Source organism: Solea senegalensis, linkage group LG6 (assembly GCF_019176455.1).
Source record: "Solea senegalensis isolate Sse05_10M linkage group LG6, IFAPA_SoseM_1, whole genome shotgun sequence".
Classification (NCBI taxonomy): domain Eukaryota; kingdom Metazoa; phylum Chordata; class Actinopteri; order Pleuronectiformes; family Soleidae; genus Solea; species Solea senegalensis.
Window position 1 is genome coordinate 15,976,687 of NC_058026.1, and position 20,092 is coordinate 15,996,778.

The window sequence follows — 20,092 nt, forward strand, 5'->3', positions numbered from 1 at the left end:
CTTGTCTACACATTGTGTTCTCAGGATTACACATGATTTTATTCCATAACTAGAAGAACTGTCCCTTGGCTGTGCCAATCAAAGTTGCAATTTAACTCCATGTGTGTCGTCACTCGTAACCCTCGTGAAAAGCGCGGGTGTAAATAATTTAATGTCTGATGGCTGAATTCCAAACAGGTTTGTGTATAAGGTTGTAAAAGTTTGACTTAAAATGCAGCCTGCAACAGAGTTAACACGCTATGCCAATTCTTCTTGATGGGATTCAATTCATGTTGTGTTTGAGATCTTGATTCAGCATGTGTAAAATAGTGTATTTCTTTAATAGGATTTAATATGTACGTGTTAACAAATTTAGTAGCTTTTGGATTTTCCATTTATTCAGTTTTGTATGTGTTTTGGACTTTGCATTTTAAGCCTGTTTAGCACTCAAGTCAAGTTTCCCAGGGTCAATACACTTGCCTATCTCGCAGAAGTCAATTGTTTTGACGTACAACAGTCCAGAAAACCGGCACTTTAATTTTTGAGTTGTACCGCTTAGACAAAGTCTGACAAACGTGGTCACAAACATAACCTCCTTGGTGGAGTAATATAGGTCGACTTGACAATAGCTTTTAACATCTCATATTTAGACTTTCCTGGTTTACTTTTATATCTCTCGTGATAAGATGGCTATAAATAAATCCTTCTGATTGACCAATCAAAATAATTTAACATAGAGGCATGTGTAGTGATTTTACATGTCAGCTTACACAACTGAGAAAATGTAAATGAGAATTGTAAATATTATGTATTATGTTACTAAAAATACTAGGAAACTGAAGCCAAAAAAGAGACAAGACTTCTTTCAATGTGAGAAACAAATCATGGACACCAAACTGCAAAGAAAATGGTATGAGAAATATCTCTTATTCAGGTGGACAGCCAGTCAAACAAGTAACGGAACATGTCTTACAGTCATAAAACAGAACTGAACAGGTCACAGAGTATACCATAGTACCTTTCCTTCAGCTGTCAACAATGTGGAGGGAGGATGGGGGAAAAAAACACAGATAAAGTTTTTGAAACTGCATACAATGAGTTCTTTAGGATATCACCATTAAGACAGTAAATTTTATTTTGTCATTATGTGCAAGTACATGGCAGAAATTACAATATAAACACTGTGTGTGTGTGCATTGTGCCTGCGGTAATCGGGGTATGAAGACACTGTAGGACACATCCACCTCCAGAATCAGGCTGTTCCTCTCAATTTTGGAGCAGGGAGTGAAAGGTTGGGTGCCTGCATTCCTGCAGAAATTACAGCATCTTCCTCTTCTCAAACTCCTACAGAGAAGGACAAGAGAGAGGAAGGAACGACGTGAAATGAAGTGAATTTATTCACGCAGAATGAACCCGTGTGTGAGATCGGGGTGGGGGGGGGCAAGGGTAAAAGAGGCAACTGGGGTTTGGAGAGCTTGTTCCTGTTAAGTACAAATCAAGTGGCGCATACATGTCGTTCAGTTCAAGTTGTCAACATTAAGAATTAAGACAGCTCCCTTTGTGTGACTGATACGGGCTACACATCTGCAAGAATGTGATTGATGTGAAGTTATAGCTGTCGTGTTTATCAGCACAGTCCAACCATGTGACTTTAAACGAGAACGTATTATGTTTGCCATTATATATTCAATTTTGGAAATATAACAAAACCCTAAGGATGATAGAGTATGTTGCTCCTGAGAACTTCCAATTCCACAGGGGGGAGAGCAACTTAATGCAAATGTCATTTATCATGTTTACAGAACACACAAGTGCTCATTAAATGCACATGTTGACTCATCTTTTGCTGCCTTGAGAATACCTGAGGGTCTGCTGCCCCCTTGAGGAGACTTTTTTTGTTTTCTTTCTGGAATCTGAAATGCTAAGAAGGCAACCTCGGCCTCTGTTTGCTTGATATTCTGTGAAGGACAAGATGAACGAGGAGGAATGCGGAGAGGTGGGTAGATCAGAGCACTGTGACCTAGTTCACTAGATTGGTAAGATAAAAGAGGGCTGCAGAGGAAATGTGGGAACAAAGAAAGGAGTATAAATATAAAGGAGGAGGGTGGTGGTGTCATTAGAAGACCAATGCTTTGTTGGTTCATGGCAACAGAAAGCAACTCAAGAATACAAGACAGGAAAGGTAAGAGTAGAGCTGTTAGTGCCAGAGGGGAAAAAAAAAAAACACTTTTGGTGTGAGACAGACTCCCTACACTTGACAAGACTAGGGAAGAGGAAGAGGGAGAGTGAAATGAGAAATGTAGAGGTTGCCACTCAAACAGGATGTGTGAAAATACATGTGGATTCCACTTGAGGAGAGCAGAGGAGAACATGACACGAATCGGCAACAAGACGTTTACGAGGCCGCAATGACAACAGCTTTGACACAGCTTTGAGGCCAAATGTGTGGAGTCAGTGCACGCATCAGTCATAGACCGCGAGTTAGGAAATCCTGCACACATCTGCATGCTGTTTGTGTGCATGCATGAATATTAAGCAGGACAGGATAATGCTATCTGCTGCTGTGATTATGTGTTCCAGATATTTTGTAAACACGAAAAAGGTCATAATGACTCTACCTTGAATATAAATGAGGTGCTTCTCAGAAAAAAAGCACACATTTTCCAATATCTTGTCCATGCACCAGTGGAACTGAAAATGACTTTGGATGCAACTGCATATTTAATTCTGTTTCAACATTCAGAATACACTTTTTTCTTTTAACTATTTAAGGCCCACAGCTGTTATTTTCTCAAAAGTGATCTCCTTTTTCCTTTTATCTTCCTTTTCTGACCCTTTCAAATAACTTTGAATAAATGTATTATTAGTAGTAGTAATAGTAGTAATGCTTTTAGTATTACAACAATATTTTCATGTTAGATATCTCACATTACTTATAGTTTGATTGTACACCCTCTATCTGTAATTAAACGCCACTGTTGAAAAGCAACATAACCACATTTCAAATTAATTGTACCGACAATGGGAATTCTGTTACACTAGTTTCACATATTTTTACTTTTTTTTTAGAACTGAAAATGTTATATTTCTCGATGAGACGGTGGTACAAAAAAAAATATTGGCATGCGACATCCTGATTACACTACAACTGATTTGGCATTGTGTATGTGCAATTATGATGATGAATAGCGTGCGTATGTAACTCTGAGGACAAAAGCATCTTCAGCACTGTGTTTCATTAGAAAGGATGGAGCAATATTTCTGCCATCTGACATTTCATTTAAATGAAAACATTTTTAAAAATGACCGCTTGCACATTTCTAAATTCACACATGTTGTGCACGACCTCGCCGTTGACAGAACGCACAGTCCAGACAACAAGGTCATATTGCATAGCTTATGTTTTTTGGCATAAAAACATCCGCTGCAGCAGTATATACATAATTCATCAACTTATAATTAAACATGATGATGCGTGCATTCGGTTTTGTGAATCCATTTTGTTTTTTTCCCCTTCCCAACACTCGTGTTGAGGCCCGTGCAGGTCAGTGGCGGCAGAGATGCTCTGCACCAACATGAACAGCTGCGACTGAGGTCGACATTATTTCCCACAGCCCGCAGCATTATGTCCCTTACATGTTATTGCTTCGATTACAGGGGTCAATGAGATTAACAAAGATGTATGAACACAATGAGCGGCGAAATGAGCGGCCGCTTAACAAGTTTTTCATCATTACACACAATGATTATGAATTAAACTTTGGAAGAAAAAAAAACACAACAACAACGTGTTAATCTATATTCGTGTGTAGTAGGGCCAGTGGTGGTAATGAAAGTATAACATGATGAATGGGTGTAATACCCACTTTCACTTTTTATACATCTTGTTAACAGTGCCTCCCTAGATTAATTCAAATTAAGAGGCACTGACGTCAACACGGCCACCGTCAGGTCATGTTTATCAGTTTTTTGCTTTTCTCTTCTGCATTTCTTTACATTATAGTAAAACTTCAAATCACAAAAAAAAAACTTTTGTTACCCTTATGATCAGCAATTATTAGTTTGCTTATTCTGTACTACTAAAACTTGACTTTGTTTGAGCTAAAATAAACGCATTCAGTAACTTGACTCTGTCAAAGAAATATACGTTTGGAAAAGTGTTTGTTTTCACAGCTCTGTTTCTTATTATCTCAAGCAACTTCTGTTATAGTAGCGTTTGGCAGAAGTGTCACTGAAAAGACTTGAAGCCATAAGTCATAAAAAGTGACACACAGACATGGAGATGGATGAATGTGTAGTAAAAAAACACCGTGGTGGGCAGGGCAGGGGGCTTCTGGATCCATCTGGGGTTATGTTTTTATAATGAATTTAAATATTACTTTGAGAAAGTTAGCTAGTGCACGTCTCTAATGGTGACAATGTTAAATACACTGAATAATTCAGGTGTGACGCATGAATAATTCCAGTCTCTTAAAATCCTTTACAGACCGGGAAACTTTGCTGTCTTCATATGCCTGTCAAAGTTACTTCATTCAGAGGTAAGAGTACCTTGCATAAATGTAAGTTTTATAAAGACGTCACACAATTATTATGGAGACAGGACATTTTACAGTAAATTAATTTGGACTCTTATTCAGACCTGAAACCAATGTAGAAATCTGAAAAGGGTGAGTGGGAAAATGTTATTTTTTGTGGAAATGCAATAGAGAAAACCCTTATAATTAATGTTTTGGTAAGTGTTTTACAAGGCTATATAGAATAACTACAGTAAGCCATAAACTTTAATATGTGGCACTGTCCTTTTCCACAGCCCATTTAACACTACAATTATCACATTACCATAATTCCAATTACTGCTCTTGTCCATGATATAATCTGGTTGGAAAAGGACTCACCTTAAACATAGTGCTGCCCAGCTGGGCAGGAGACATGCTGACTACGACTCCAGCAGACTGAAGGGCTGCAATCTTCTCTTTGGCTCCACCTTTCCCACCAGCGATGATGGCACCAGCATGGCCCATCCTACGGCCAGGAGGAGCAGTTAGCCCCGCGATGAAGGACACCACAGGCTTCGAATTAGCGCCCTGGATGCAAAAAGAGGAAGAAAAGCACGAGTGTAACGTGAGGTGAAATTGGATGAGGAAAAAGGAGAAGAGGCTTAAGGGAAAGTAAGGACCTGAGCACAGTTAGCAAAGCAACAACAAAGATGAAGAGGGGGAAGGACGGAATCAAGCAGAACGAGGGAGGTGGGTGTACAAAAACAGTGGGAATTTTCTGCAACAGCATTTCATTCATTCATTAGAAATTAAACATCCCACATCCATTCATTTCACAGCCCCCGTGATAACAGGCTTGTCTAACAGCCATCTCTGCCTCGGTCTGCATTATTAAAACAAAGGGTCAATCAAGCCATTTAATTGCATGGGTTGGTGTAAGACCAGATAGGGACTCCTGCCATTTCATATCATCTCATTTCTGAGATGGTAATTAGTCATGCAGGCACCGATTAGCTCAGCCTGTCTATGCTGCTTGCTCATTGATGGATGCTATGTTCAACAGTTAAGATCATTTCCATGGTGAAGAGAGCTAATGTTTCATCGTCAGCAATAACATTATTACCAGCAAGAGGGATGGTGCGTGTCTGTGTGTGCATGTATAGCGGCTAATAATTCATAGTTAGGAAACGGACTGAATGCAGCATCCTCAACAGCCAACGCAAAACCATGAGGTCCTTCAAAGACACCCACGTCCAACACCGTTTTAGCTCTAAATTCAAATCTGACACCGACAGGAAAAAATACATCAGCCGAGGATATCGAGTGGAGATGACTTTTGATAATTAAAAGTAGAAGGGCGTGTATCAACCAGGGAAATGTTGAGGACCATGGTGAGAAATGAACCACTAATGAGATATTAACACTGTCACAGTTAACAAGAAAAAGGAGCGTGCATGTGCGAGAGAAGTAATATCAGTTTTTAGTGCTTTAAATAATGTTACAAGCATCTGTTATTTGCACTTAAAAATTGTGAGCACATAACAATTTAGCAACAAAACCAGACTCGAAAGTCCACTCACGTCCTGAATAATCAGACCACCCTCATGTGTATCAATTCTACCAAATCTACCACAAAAAAGAGGATTTAATTACTCTTACAACCAGCCTCCCTGGATACCGAGGGAAGTCTTGACTACCATTCATTTTTACAATGATTCTCTCGTCCTTTGGTACCATTTGATACATATTTTCCTCATTATGAACCAGTATGTTAATCCACCAACATCTGTGTGCGAGTGGAGTGTTTTGTTTTTTTTTCAAACCCAAAAACATCCTGGTCCGATGTGAGGAGTTACAACTACAAATTTTAAAAGTCAGACAATTATACCACTGGTACAAAACGGGCACCTGTGGATACACGTAGAGCCTCCTGATACTTTTCTCGTCTCAGCATTCTTCTCGACTACAACCCGTTTTAGTTTTTAGTGTTGTTTTCACAGAATTACAAAGGACTTAGCTGAGCTCAATGGAGACAGGAATGCTAAAAGTCAAGAGGCTGAAACAAAAAAAAAACCTTCATGGTAGCTTAGGTGCCAAAGACTCTGACCTACTTCATATGCATGAGGCAAATTATATGGTCTTCATTGTAAAAACCAATTTCTGATTTGGGAAAGCCTGTGAAGCTCTGGTAATGACAGGCGAACCTTTGATTCAGGTGAGTTCTTAAGACCATATGATGTTGGCAACCGGTGCAGACACTGATGAAGACTGAATTCTGAAATATGTCCTGCATCATAAACTTTGACAGCAGAGCCTGGTAGGAAATATAAGCTTGTTTTCTTGAATTTTGCAAAATTAAGGTGTCGGCATGATAAACAGTCTGCAGTAAATCAGCTGCAACACTGATGGATACTGAAATCAATACCTTTTCACCTTTCTACTATAATGTGTCTTATTCTCAAACAGGAGTTCAATATATTTTATGTTGCATGACACAAATCAATCATGACACCAGGCCTTTAATTTCACTGAGCATTCAATACATAATGTGCCTAGTGTGGCAGGATTTGTCAAGTTAATGTGAAGCACCAAGCAAGCATAAAAAAAAATTCTCAATTAACTTCATACAATGAGCGATGTGGTCCAACATTTTACTGCCAAGGTTAACACAGTTTTTTCTCTCCTTTCACACAAGATATTAATGTCTTTACCGACATTTCTGTGTTTTTAAGAGACAGTTCGATTATGGTGACGTGTTGAGTTGGCAGTTTAGTAGAAATAGCTAGCTTAAACTCATGAAAGTCAAAGACAACGCATCTGCATTCAGTTTGTGCACTCACATTCGTTACTTAGCTCAGGTTTTGTTGGAACCATTATAGAAAGTTTTTGATTTAACTGTGCGATTATTTTGGAGAATGTAATTCTAGCTGCTGTTTTGTATTACGAGGGAAGCCTATTGATATAAATGAAATAATAGAATTGCCCCTCATTATAGCAATATTTGAATCAATAGTTTTTGACAGTTGTTTGTCTCACGATCATAAAGTTATTTTGTTTCACTTAATTCATTTGGCCTAACTTTAAGTCTCCGTCTCATTGCTTAAGCAATGTTTCCATTCCACCAAGCACAGCTGACGTCTACTTATTGATTTTAGAAATTTTAAATAGGCTGGTTTTCACTGTTATTTCTTGAGTCAGTTCACAGCAAACTTTCCAACTGCTGTAGCCTCACATTTGTGAGGACATTACTCATGGACGTTGCCACGTAGGCAGATACAGTAGCTTATGCTATAGCATAAGCTGCCCTGTTTTATTTTTCAATATATTAGGAACAAAAACTAACTCCAGAAGAAACGACAAAAAGAACGATAGTGCTTTAGTTTACGTAGCTTGCCTTTTTTAACCCAGCTTATACAACCCACTGCTCACTGTATGCACCCTTTTTTTTTTTTTAATCACTTGAGTTATGAATGAGATGGGAAGGGGGTGCATGCTGCAAAGTAGAATGGTAATTATTGTGGCACGGACCTGAAACATAGTGCCACTGGCAGGCGATGCAGACCTGCTCAAGCTTTGACGGGGGTGCCATTCAGCCTAATGTAAGATGATATAAGATCAAAATATTCTTGGAGACATCATTTGAAGGTTGAAATCCTACATTGTGTTCAGTTTCTTTTTTAACCATTTTATTGTATTTATTTGACAAAACTACTTCTTGATTAATTGAGAAAATCCACAGGTAAATCAATAATAAATATGATCAATAGATACAGCCCTACTGTTTTGTAATTTGTATTTATGTTGCGAGATACGTTGTAGGTTGACTGCTGCTTCCTTCCAGCAACACTGCTTCACATTAATACAATACTCACATATGGGAGCTGCCCTGGGTTAGTGTATTGCTGACTTGACTTCAAATTTCAAATATATCCCAATTAAGAAAAGTTAAGTTTTCTCCAAAGTAAAACAATGTCTCCAGACTTCTATTAAGCTTTCTCTATTTAGAATACCATCCAAGTACATTATGTTATGTGTGATGTTCTACACACTTTCAACAGAATATCTGCCGCTTAACCTCATGCACTGCTGGACTTTTTCTTACATAGGTTTAATTTGCGCTGTCCCTCACAGTAAACACTCTGGGTGATTGGGTGGGTCGGGCAGTGGTGGTGTTTGTACTTTATTTTTGTCAAGTGAGATAAGTTATTCTCCTAAGACGCTAGCAGGAGATTTGCATGCATTAAAGCAGCCGAGGCAAATCAAATCCATTTCTCAGCACAAGAGCAATACAGGAATGTGCACGTACAGAGAAGCAAACACACAGATACACACACAAAAAAATAGCAGATTAAAAGTCATCTGCAAGGAGTAAAATGCCATGTACTGGCCAACTGAAATCCATGGTTTTAAGTTCTCAGCCACTCCTTGGGTTTTCTTTATCACATGCTGGCAACAGTGAAGGTTCACTGCAGATTTCTGACAAAAAGCCCTGTGAATCATATGTACAGTCTATCTATTACTCCTCACCACACTAATCACACAGACACTGGAGCTGAGGCTGTGATCAAAAAGAAAGGGCACTTTCATATTTCTACTTTGTTCTCAATGGACGATGGTTTCACTACCACTGATAGATTTAAAAAGGAATGAATAAGAGCTAACTCAGTCAAGAATAAATGTTTTATACGAACAGATACATCTGCTGAGGTGAGGTGCTGTAGAAGAGATTAGTACAAAGAGAGTGAAGTGAAATAATGGGTGTCCCGTGTGTTATTTCCTTACAGAGTTGTGCTGTTTGAGGTATTCTGCTGCATTCTCCTCTGCATCGCCTCCGATTTCTCCAATAAGGATGATTCCCTCCGTCTTGGGATCCTGCAGGAACACCTCCAGACAGTCTATGAAGTTTGTGCCATTGAATGGATCCCCACCAATACCTAACAGGAGGACAAAGCAAACACTTGTTATATTCAAAAATCTCAAAGGATAATTCCGGTGAATATTTGAGCATTGCTTGGTTGTTGAGCCTGAGGAATAAACAGCAACTTTATGCTGATGTGGTCGGATAATCAGCACTGAAATTGTTCAAGGCTGTTCACCAGGGTCATGAATTATTTCATTAGAACACATGACTTTAATATTTTCTATATCTCCACTCTCTTCTCTTATACAGATGGAAATAAGGACTTTCTTTACAACAGGCATGGAGTAAATTCATTGTTTTTAATACAGCTTTTTTAAAACAAACATCTGATAGTGACTATTGGCTAATATGTGCATAATGAATTTTAAATAAACACTTCTTTGTCGAGTTTTTGATCAACTGGGAGCAGCAGAAAACTTTCAACAAGCAATTAATTAACTATACAATTATATAATTAACTAACAGAAGATATACGGCAACATTCATTTTAAATAATGCTTATTTTTCGATTAATTGACTACTTATTTGCTCCATAAAATGTTGAAAGATTTTGATCAGACCTTTAAATGATGACATTCTCAAAGACCTCTTAATTAGTCCACAAACCAAAATGAATCGGTTTTAATGATTTCTTTGTCATATGGAGCAAATAAACCAAAATATATTTACATTTAAGAAGCTGAAAAATCAGAAAGCTTGTTTTAAATATTTAAAAAAAACAAAAACAAAAAAAAACAACCAAAAATCCATTATTAAAATAGTTGACAATTAATTAGTCATCAATTATTCGAATAATATTAATTCAGGGTGGTGAGGCTTCTGGAGCCAGCCCCAACTAACACAGGTCACCTTAAATAGGTCGCCAGTCCATTGCAGGGCAAACACAGACACCCACATTCAATTGCTCATGTTCAATTAAACCTCTGAAAGTACCTGAAGCCTCACACACAGGTGGAGAACATACAAACTCTATACAGAAAGGACCAGGTTGAGAACACTGGGTCTTTTAACAGTAAGGCAAGAGTGCTAGGCACTATGTCGCTGTGTGGCCAGGGCAACATTAGGGTTCATATTAATGTATGTTCCTAGTCGACTAATTACTACTTTTGCCTTCTTCACCTCCTGAGGGGAATATCCGGCTCCTTCGCCACTAAACGCTCCGCTCTGTTCACCACCTAGTCTCCAACTGCGAGTGTTTGCAGTTTTGTGCTGAGCAGGGAGAGCACAATTGTTTTGTTGTTCTTTTTTTTAACTGTGTCAAAGCTGCACTAAAAAAGGACAATGGGAGTGGTGAAAGTGAATGCAACCAAAACAATAAGCTGAGAGAAAGCTATGCAGAGGTGAGGGGAACTTAGAGCCAGGGGCTAATTCTATGTAGTTATATTCACATAAACACACCGATTATAGCTGCTTTAGATTTCATCTATAACACAACAAGAGAGATCGATGGACTTAACTAATGTCATTTTCCAAAGTCACCCTAGATGAACAGCATTTGTTAAATATATTAAAGTTACACTAGACTGAGGTTAAAGACACACCATCAGTCACTTTTACCTCAAAGTCACTTCAAAAGTTTGTTTAATGCTATAACTGTCCCAAACCACATTTATCTTTGCACGGTAGTTTAATGACACTGCTCCTTTCATACCCAGGGAAAATGACTTCCCCAGCCTCTCCAAATCACAAGAGCCCAATAATTATTTTTTATTATAAATAATTTCCAGAGAAACGTATACAATGGTCTATAAAAGCATGGGCAAACATCCACAAAAGAAAACATCAAAGACAAAATGTCACCTAAATTGATATTCACACCATTAAAAAACCAAGAAAAAAAAAACAACCAAAGAGAGAACCACATTACCAGTATCAAAGTTGAGAGTGATATTAAATATAGTACTAACTTAATTCGCTGTAGACTTTGGATTATACTAAGACGGTCCGTATTTAAAGTTAGACTTAAAACCTTTCTTTTTCATGAAGGTTATAGTTTGTTTTGCCATAGAACTAGACTGCTGGGGGTCATTAACCTTGTTTTTTTTCTATGGTACTGCATGGATCAATTATAAACATGTTATAATTGATTCAGAACTGTCCTGTCTAAACCTATGACTTCATACAACTGTTATATACCTGCTTCTGGTCTCTCTTCTGTCTCTTTACTTTCACCCCAACCAGTCGAGACAGATGGCTGCACATCTTTGAGTCTGGTTCAGTCAGTCTTCCTGTTAAAAGGCAGTTTTTTTTCTCTCCATTGATGCCTAGTGCTTGCTTATTATGTGAACTCTTGGGTTTCATTTCTCTCTGTCAAGGTTTCTGCCTTACTATGCACAATGCCTAGAGAGAATCTATGTTGTGATTTGGCAATATACAGAGAAAATTGAATTAGAGCTGAAACAATTAATCGATGAATCGATTACTAATCAACAACTATTTTGATAATCGATTAATCGGTTTGAAGCTTTTTTCATGTTTAAAACAAGATTTCTGACTGTTAAGCTTCTTAAATGTGAGTATTTTCTTAATTTCTTTGCTCTGGATAACAAAGAAATCATTAAAAGTTCATCATTTTGGTTTGTGGACAAAACAAGACATTTGAGAACGTCATCATTTCCAGGTTCAACGAACTCCGATCAACATTTTTTACGTTTTTCTGACATTTTATGGACCAAACGATTAATGGAGAAAATAATCGACAGATTAATCGATCATGAAAATAATCGTCAGTTGCAGCCCTAAATTGAATCGAGTTGAATTTAATTACTAGAATCACAAATAAACCCTTTTAATGAACTCTACAATAGTTAATAGTGTTGCAGGCCTGGCTGTGTGAAGTCTGGCTAAAAGGACATAATTAACATGTCGAAACAATTATGCCAAAGCCAAGCTGTTTGGTGTTTAATTAAAGTGGTCAACCAGCCCTTTAATATCGATTTTCTGGTGGCAAATAAGTTTTTCTTCGAGCAAAACAGTGAAGTCTTTCAGAGTTTATATACTGTGTTGCCAAGAAATAAGGGAGTCAGGTAAATTGGTAAGGAAACAGTAGTCTATATGTTCTGAATATGCAATAAAACAAGTGAGGTTGATCCGTTTAGAAACACAAATGTGACTGGCAGATAATTTCACTGAGAATAAAAATACAAGGCAGCACAAGATTGATAAATAAAAATAAAAGTGGTTATCTAATATAGTTTGAATCATCAAAGAGTGTTTCATATAAATTCCCAACCACATGATGTGCTGTGTAACTGCACGCGTTGCTAAACAGAAAAAATAAGTAAATGACCGAAAACAGGGCTGCGAGTGTGAGAACACCAGAGACATTTCTTATCATTATGCTTTGAGTCTACATAATATTCATATGTCGTTCCCGGGCCCATGATATGTTGACTGTTGCCATGCTACTGTCAATCTCACGAGTCATATAAAACATTTTTGTCTTTTTCTGCAGGCTCAGTTTTTATGTTGTTGCATATTTTAACTGCTTTTATTGTTGACTGTCTGTCCAGGGACTCTAGATACAATTAAATTTGTCTTGATTATTAGTATGCGTGCTGCATGACAAATATAGGAAAGTAAAATCTGAAATTGTCAAACAGGAAGAAAAGATACAGATGTTCATAAAAGATAATTGAATTAAGAATCCTATAGTTTTCAATTTAGTTTTACTTGCCTGATGTAAGCAGGAAAAAATGCATGGTCAAGGATCAAGAGATGAGACTTGTTTTTCTTTCTTTTTTTTGAGGTCAAAGTCATTTTAAAAATATAAAGACAGTGCTTCTTCTTGCATGTGTGCCATGTCTGAATATCAGATAGTCTTCAAAGAGAGCAGCAACTGCAGTATTTAAGTCTGACATAACATTTAAAACAAGCCAAGTGTACTAACACAGTACATCACTTTCCTATTTTCAATAATAAGTCCTTTTTTTTTTTTTTTACATAAATTTGTGTCTCCAGAGAAATTATGTAAAATACTATGGAACTATTTTGATCTAACATTATGTTATTGATTATTCTAGTCTTTTTTCCTGTTTAATGCTTTCGTCATCAAATGTTTTATTCATTCATTCATAATCTCTATTTTTAAAACTGAAAGCTATGTGTACTTAATTTAAATTCAATATAACACTGGGTCATTGCAAGCTTACCAATGCAAAGAGACTGCCCCAAGCCGACTTGTGTAGTTTGGTGTACAGCTTCATATGTCAGGGTCCCTGATCGAGACACAATGCCTGGAACACAAACAATACAAATATTTGTGATGTTATAATTATTTTGGTAATGACACTGCAAAAACACTGAAGGGTGATAAAGTGAGATGAAATGAGTTCAGCTGTGTAAAACTTCAACTGACAGAAATGTGGGGGGAAAAAAGACCATCATCATCATCATCATCATCATCACAGTTCCATAATAGCTGTTCAGTGTTTTGGGAACAATGGCAATCGATTTACTATAAAAACAGACTTCATGTTTTGTTTCACAAAGAAGCAGTAGCACACACAGGATTTAAGTAAAGAGGTCAAAAAAAAATATTTGGAAGGAAAGTTCTTTTCCATTTTCTTTTGTAATCACACTTTTGTTGAAGACCCTCAATCGTCTTAGTAAAGACTGAAATAACCTTTAATTTCAAGTATAAATGATTTAAATTGCATTAAGATATAAACAAGATAATAAAATGTGTATTTTCCAAGACAAATAATTAAATCTTACCAATTCTTCCTTTCTTATGGATATGACCAGGCATGATCCCAATTTTGCATTCTCCAGGCTGCAAATAAAAAAAAGTAAAAGACAATTAACTGTCATTCAATTGTGTTTCTAACTTCCCTAACTTCACCCCCAACTCTAACTTTTAGTTGAACAACTCATTCTTCTTTAAAAAACAGCTATTTATTTCTTTGTTAACTTCTTTAATTGTTCTTTGACCAAAATGCAAATATGTGCTAATTTTTGATATCTAGAAATTGTGTTATTCAAACCAAACATCTGATGCTATTAATGCTGCAGCCAAAGGAGAAACAAGCAAACATAAACATCGGTATAAACATCATGCTCCTTATGGGTTTCGTTTGGACTGTGCAGAATATTAATGCAGTAAATCTGAATTACTGCTGGACCCTTGAGAGGGAGCTTAGGCTGCCAGCCCACTGAACAACAACAATAACACCAACAAAAATTAAAGAAAGAAAAAAAGAAAAGGAAAGACGAATGTGTGTCAGTGTGAGTGAGCTTACATTGATGACTCCTGGACAGTTGGGGCCAATGAGGCGGGTAGTGCTCTGGCGGAGGAGCTTATGTTTGACTCTAACCATGTCTTGCTGGGGGATGCCCTCAGTGATGCAGACAGCCAGGGGTATCTCTGCATCAATGGCTTCAATGATGGCTGCTGCCGCAAATGGCGGAGGTACATATATCACAGTAGCATCTGCCCCTGTGCCCGCCTTTGCCTGAAGTAGGAAAGAAAAGTTATTTGTGGAGTATTACAAACAGAAATTCTAAAATTAGGAAACAGTGCCACCTAATGTTTCTTGAAGAAAGCATCAGTAACACTTTAGACTTCATGACAAGGCATGAGCTGCATTTACACCATCACTATGCCAAATATTGTCATGTTAAAAGCCAAGCCCAAAGACGAATGAGGAACCAAGCATTCATACCTCCTTGACTGAGTTGAAGACCGGCAGGCCGAGGTGTGTTTTCCCGCCTTTACCAGGGGAAACACCTCCAACTAACTGGGAGCCATAGTCAAGAGCCTGCTGACTGTGAAACGTTCCCTAGAGGCAGAGAGAGGAAAAGAGGAGTCAGTGTGGGTGAATGTGCAGTGAAGTGGGGGACAGTCACTTCTGCGGCATCAACCTTGAAATATCATTACAGATGGAGTGGAGGGCGGAAATATGCTGCCACCCAGGATTAATCACCTATGCATGCAACTTAAGGGATGCATACAGGAGTGATGTTGGGTTCTCTTAGGGTTGCAACTGCGGGTAAATATATTTTCAGGGTTTCATCTATCCACTGAGCATTTGAAGAACAAATCAAAAGCGATGGATTTTTGCAGCTAAGGCCAATAAATGACAATCTATCTGAAAGCCAACTGTATATCTATATATATATATATATTTTTCTTTTTTTCAATATTCATTTACTGTTATAGTTACATGCATTAACTGGGTTGTATTGCTAACAAACATATAATACATCTGTGAAGTTGGACAAATAATGTTCTGTCTGCTTTAGAAACATGACAGTGCAAGATGGCCCCTGCCCAAAGTACATGATAAAAAGGTACAGTGTGTACAATTTTACAACATTTATTGGTGCAGTTGCATGTTGCAGCTGAATATCCCTCGCCTTAACTTTCACTTTCAAATGTGGTGTTGAACCTTTATAGCCTTCTGTTAGCATCAAAACTCGGCAGATATTTAGTTGTGTTTAGTTGTGCAAAAATGTGGTGGTCCACAATGGCTTTCCTTATAAATATAAAAGGCTTGTTCTAGGGTATGTAGAAACTACAATTCATACAATTAGAGGATGGTACGCGAACAAAAAAGTTAAATTAGTTGTTTTTTTTCCTTGAGTAAATGAGTGAATAAAGGCTGTGCACACTGATCCTCAGCTGTACTGATCCTATCCCCCTGCAGTCAGTTCATTATTGTGGAACAGATGCTGAAACAATGTCAATAAAGTAGCCGAGGGTCATAAGTACGAGTGCAAATAAATGACCTTAATGTAAAAATTATAACTAGCCCATTAAGGGAAATTAGAAGCAATGCATCAGCATTTTCCCCAAGTGTATTATGCTCCTACCCTGTGCTAACTTTGCTGTTTTCTCCAGTCATTATTATCGAAAATGTTGGAACAATAAATTTGAAAAATGGCTTGCTTATCAAGCCAGAAGGAAACGACAATGTGCACTCAACAGCACTTACTTCATTTCTCATCCTTTTCTAATTACCCAGAGTGTTCACTGGAACTGTATTTAACAACCTTTTATTATGTTGAAGAGAAAGTGGAAGATGAGAAATTGAAAGTGCACAAGGACAGAGGAAGAGATATAAATCTGTAAAGTCCATGTTTCTGGCTTGTTAAACACTTGCCGGGATTTATTTTCTCCAATTCTCCTTGACTGGACGCTGTTCAAAGTGAATCTGAGCTTTATTGTGCTCTTGAAAAACAACTGTAAGGCTCTACAATCACACACGGGTTATTCATGTGTGAAAAAATGATTTATGGATGTCAATGGGGAAAATTTAATTTGGAAGTTACTTTCCACAACAAATGAAAAAAACAAAAAGCTAGATCAATGAACCAATGGCAGGTTTTATAATTTAAACAGACCATGTATATCACACAAAATACAATAAACTGAGAATAAGAAAGGAAGACAAAGTCATTTCTTTACTTAAAACAATTTTACCCTTTGATTGAAACTTTAAATTAGACAGAGCAGTCCGAGTGCAAACCTCTTCCAAGGCCACTCTGTTTCCCAATGTCAAAACCCTACCCTATCTCACAAGTCTAACTTTAAAGTTTAAACTTTTGACTTTATTTTAGCTTAATTCCGTTTTCTCTATTGCAATTGAAACTTATGCATGTAAAGCATGACATACATTACATGTTTTACAGTCTTCCTTGACAGGAGTGACAAGGGAAATAAAGTCCCTCTGGATTTATTTCAGTCACGGAGGAATCCTGTTGGAATTGAGCAGGTGTTGTGCAGGAAAATGAAATGTCCTGAGGGACTAATTGTTGCTCTTCCTGAGGCAACAGAAAATGTCTCCTTATCTGAACTGAGGTTAAAAGAATGGAGAGAATCATATTTTTCCCACAATTTAAAATGCTGTAAGACATAATGTCACTTGAATCAACATAATTACTGAGGTTGAGCAAACGAACAAATGCAAAAATATTAAAGGTTGAAATAAATTGACCTCCTTTTGTGATTTTAAGTCATATAGAACGAAAGAATTAGACTACAAACAAAATACAGAGGAAATGTGTTCATCTGTATAAAGAACAATGTGTTTGATGGTAAAAAGTTTTAATTACAAACCTGCTTCCCCGTGAATCCTTGGCAGATGACCTTTGTATTTTTGTTGATGTAGAGATTCTTTCTGGATCCTGTATAACAGTGCCTGACTCCACTCTGCTGCACTGATTGACAGACGAAGAAAGATCAAGATTAATCATCAAAACGTTTTTTTTTAAATCTAATCTTTTCACAAACTATCAAATTGACAAAGGATAAGCAGACTGTGCGGTTACACATGTCTGTAACATCAATTAAGGTGCGAAAACACATTAAGACATGCTGTCATTATAAAATGGTTTATTGACAAATCAAAACAATTATTTATTCAACAGTATTATTTTCATAATCCATATTATATAATTAAAATAACAGCAGACAAGTAATCTTTCCAACAAAATTATCACATTTAACATAGTATGTGAAAGGCAAACTGTGGAGAATAACTGGACACAATTCTCTGGACATTGTCCAGAGTTCAACCAAATCACAACACATGATTGTTGGTCAAAGTGCAACTGAAGAGGCTCCTGTATAAAGTTGTATGTCTACTCTTCAACAACTAATAAGACAAAGACTAACTGTTATACACATTATGTGTAATAACGTGCTGCATAACACTGCGGTCCATAATTAGACATAATGTTTCAGCTGTGCTTTTATAGTGGTATTATCGTTAAGTGATTCTTTCAAACCTTCAGTTAAATTGTGTGTGTTGTGCAGTGTGTATGTATGCATTTGGTGCATTTATATAGTATAAAGCATCATGACATAAATAAATATAATTGCAAATTGGGGATTAAAATTGTTTTGAAGTTAATGGATCAACAGCAGATTTCAATTTGATCATCAATTTTTATATAGGGCCCTATGAAATTTCTTAAATTGTCTCAACTCAGTAAAACAAAATGATTAGGTCCATGAAGCGAAGAGGAAAAAAACATTATGTTAATTATTATGACAAAATTACATACATATGCCCTTTAGTAAATGAGCGTGGGTGAGTTTGTTTTGAATGACCAACAGTATCTCCCCCTAAATGATTGAACCTTGATCTTCTTCCAGTGCCTGTAAGACAATTTACCAATCTCACTGAACAAAGTTCATCCCACTAAGCTCGGTTCCCATCAGATCTACAGGTCCACTCCATAGATTGATTTAAAAGACAGTGATGGGTGCTAAATAATTGTATTAAGTGTTTTCATTACACCAACTGTGTTCTTGTCAACCAACCATATCGAACAAACTCCTAAGTCAAAGCTGTTAGCAGTAAGGCTGCAGACAACTATCACTGGTGCATACATAGCAGTCGCAGCAGTTACTGAGCACGACATATTTAGTCCAGAGAACAAGGTTAAAGATCAAAACACACCCCAGGTTGACTGCCGACTGTCGGGAGGATATAAATAGTTCTCAACTGAACAACCTAGTTAGTTAGCTTGCTTGCTAATTGGTATATTCGGCTGGCAGGCTTACGTAGCTATTTAATGGTGTAGGCTAACTGACAACCAGTCAACAGTCAACCTAGGGGAACTTTGCTAGCCAACGCCAGACTAAATTAGCCTGCAACGCTGAGTTAATCTACACCACAACGTTAACGAATACACGTGTGTGATATAAACGACACCATCGAACATCCTAGGCGATTAAAACTGTAATTTGTTACAAAATACTTACAAAGCAGCCTGGCAAACAACCTGCAGTGAGACATCTTCGGTCATTCACCAATGACACCGGAGGTTGAGGGCCTGACGTTACCAATGTTAGATGACCACAAACATCCCTGTATATTTTTCAAATTAGCTTTAAATCCCGTTTGTCTCCTTATAAACTAAATAATTTTCGTACTCCTGTGTGATACTATTTTATTTTTTATAAGGTGTGAATTGTGTCCAAAAGACAAACATAAGGTCAGAATTATTCCAGGCAATAAAATGTGCCGTATACAAATAAATCACGGACTTCTGGGTAATGAAGTTTTTCAGAGACTACTTGAAAGAAACATGTGTCAGCACCAGAGGGCGCATCTGAAGAAGGGATATGATATTTTATGAATGTGTAACTACATAGCACTATTATTAGTAGTAGTAATATGTATATACATATGTATATATATGTATGTCAATATGACTTGGCTTATTATTATCATTTTCTTTATTATTAATAATAAGATAAGATAAGATAGTCCTTTATTTGTTCGGCAGAGGGGACATTTGCATTTATTATTATTATTATTGTTAGTAGTAGTATTACTATTATTAATCATCAAAATTATCAAAGCCTTTATCTACATGTGTCCATGATGGATAGAATAAAGGAATATTTGCTTTATTGCATTTGTTAAATTTAATGACAACTAATTGATGATATTAAAGTCTGACTAGTCAAAGTGTCCTAATGGTAATTTTGCCAGAAACTGTCCCAAATCCCATTTCGAAAATTATGTAAAATTATTGCTCAGTTTTTCATCTTTGCAGGAAAGAAAAAAATGTTTATCTGAACATCAGAATCAGCTCAGTACAAAGGCACACACAAGGCATCATTATATGTCTGTAATAAAAGGTTATTGATAGGGACAAAAAGGAAATTTCATGGCAAAATATACAATAATGAGTGCAAAATAATCCAAGGGATTATCTAATTTATACTCAAGTGTAATCT

At 37.0% G+C, this 20,092-nt stretch overlaps 1 protein-coding gene across 1 annotated transcript; it reads right to left on the bottom strand.

The window, feature by feature from the left end:
- Window positions 1-887: 887 nt before the first annotated feature.
- Window positions 888-19,191, bottom strand: suclg1 (succinate-CoA ligase GDP/ADP-forming subunit alph). The gene is made up of 9 exons (XM_044029285.1): window positions 19,109-19,191; window positions 17,456-17,556; window positions 15,060-15,176; window positions 14,637-14,849; window positions 14,113-14,170; window positions 13,548-13,631; window positions 9,258-9,409; window positions 4,875-5,063; window positions 888-1,323 (listed from the first exon to the last, which is right to left on the bottom strand). Exons 1-9 carry the CDS (start codon window positions 19,140-19,142, stop codon window positions 1,297-1,299), a joined length of 975 nt encoding a protein of 324 aa, XP_043885220.1. The 5' UTR covers window positions 19,143-19,191; the 3' UTR covers window positions 888-1,296.
- Between the last annotated feature and the right edge of the window lie 901 nt (window positions 19,192-20,092).

Bases quoted from the DNA above. Each gene is read 5' to 3' on its own strand.
- suclg1 (XM_044029285.1), bottom strand. From the start codon at position 19,142: ATGTCTCACTGCAGGTTGTTTGCCAGGCTGCTTT. The intron at 15,177-17,455 runs GTTTGTAATTAA...CTCTGCCTCTAG, and splicing joins AAGGATTCACGGGGAAGCAG to GGAACGTTTCACAGTCAGCA. The intron at 13,632-14,112 runs GTAAGATTTAAT...TTTGTGTTCCAG, and splicing joins CCATAAGAAAGGAAGAATTG to GCATTGTGTCTCGATCAGGG.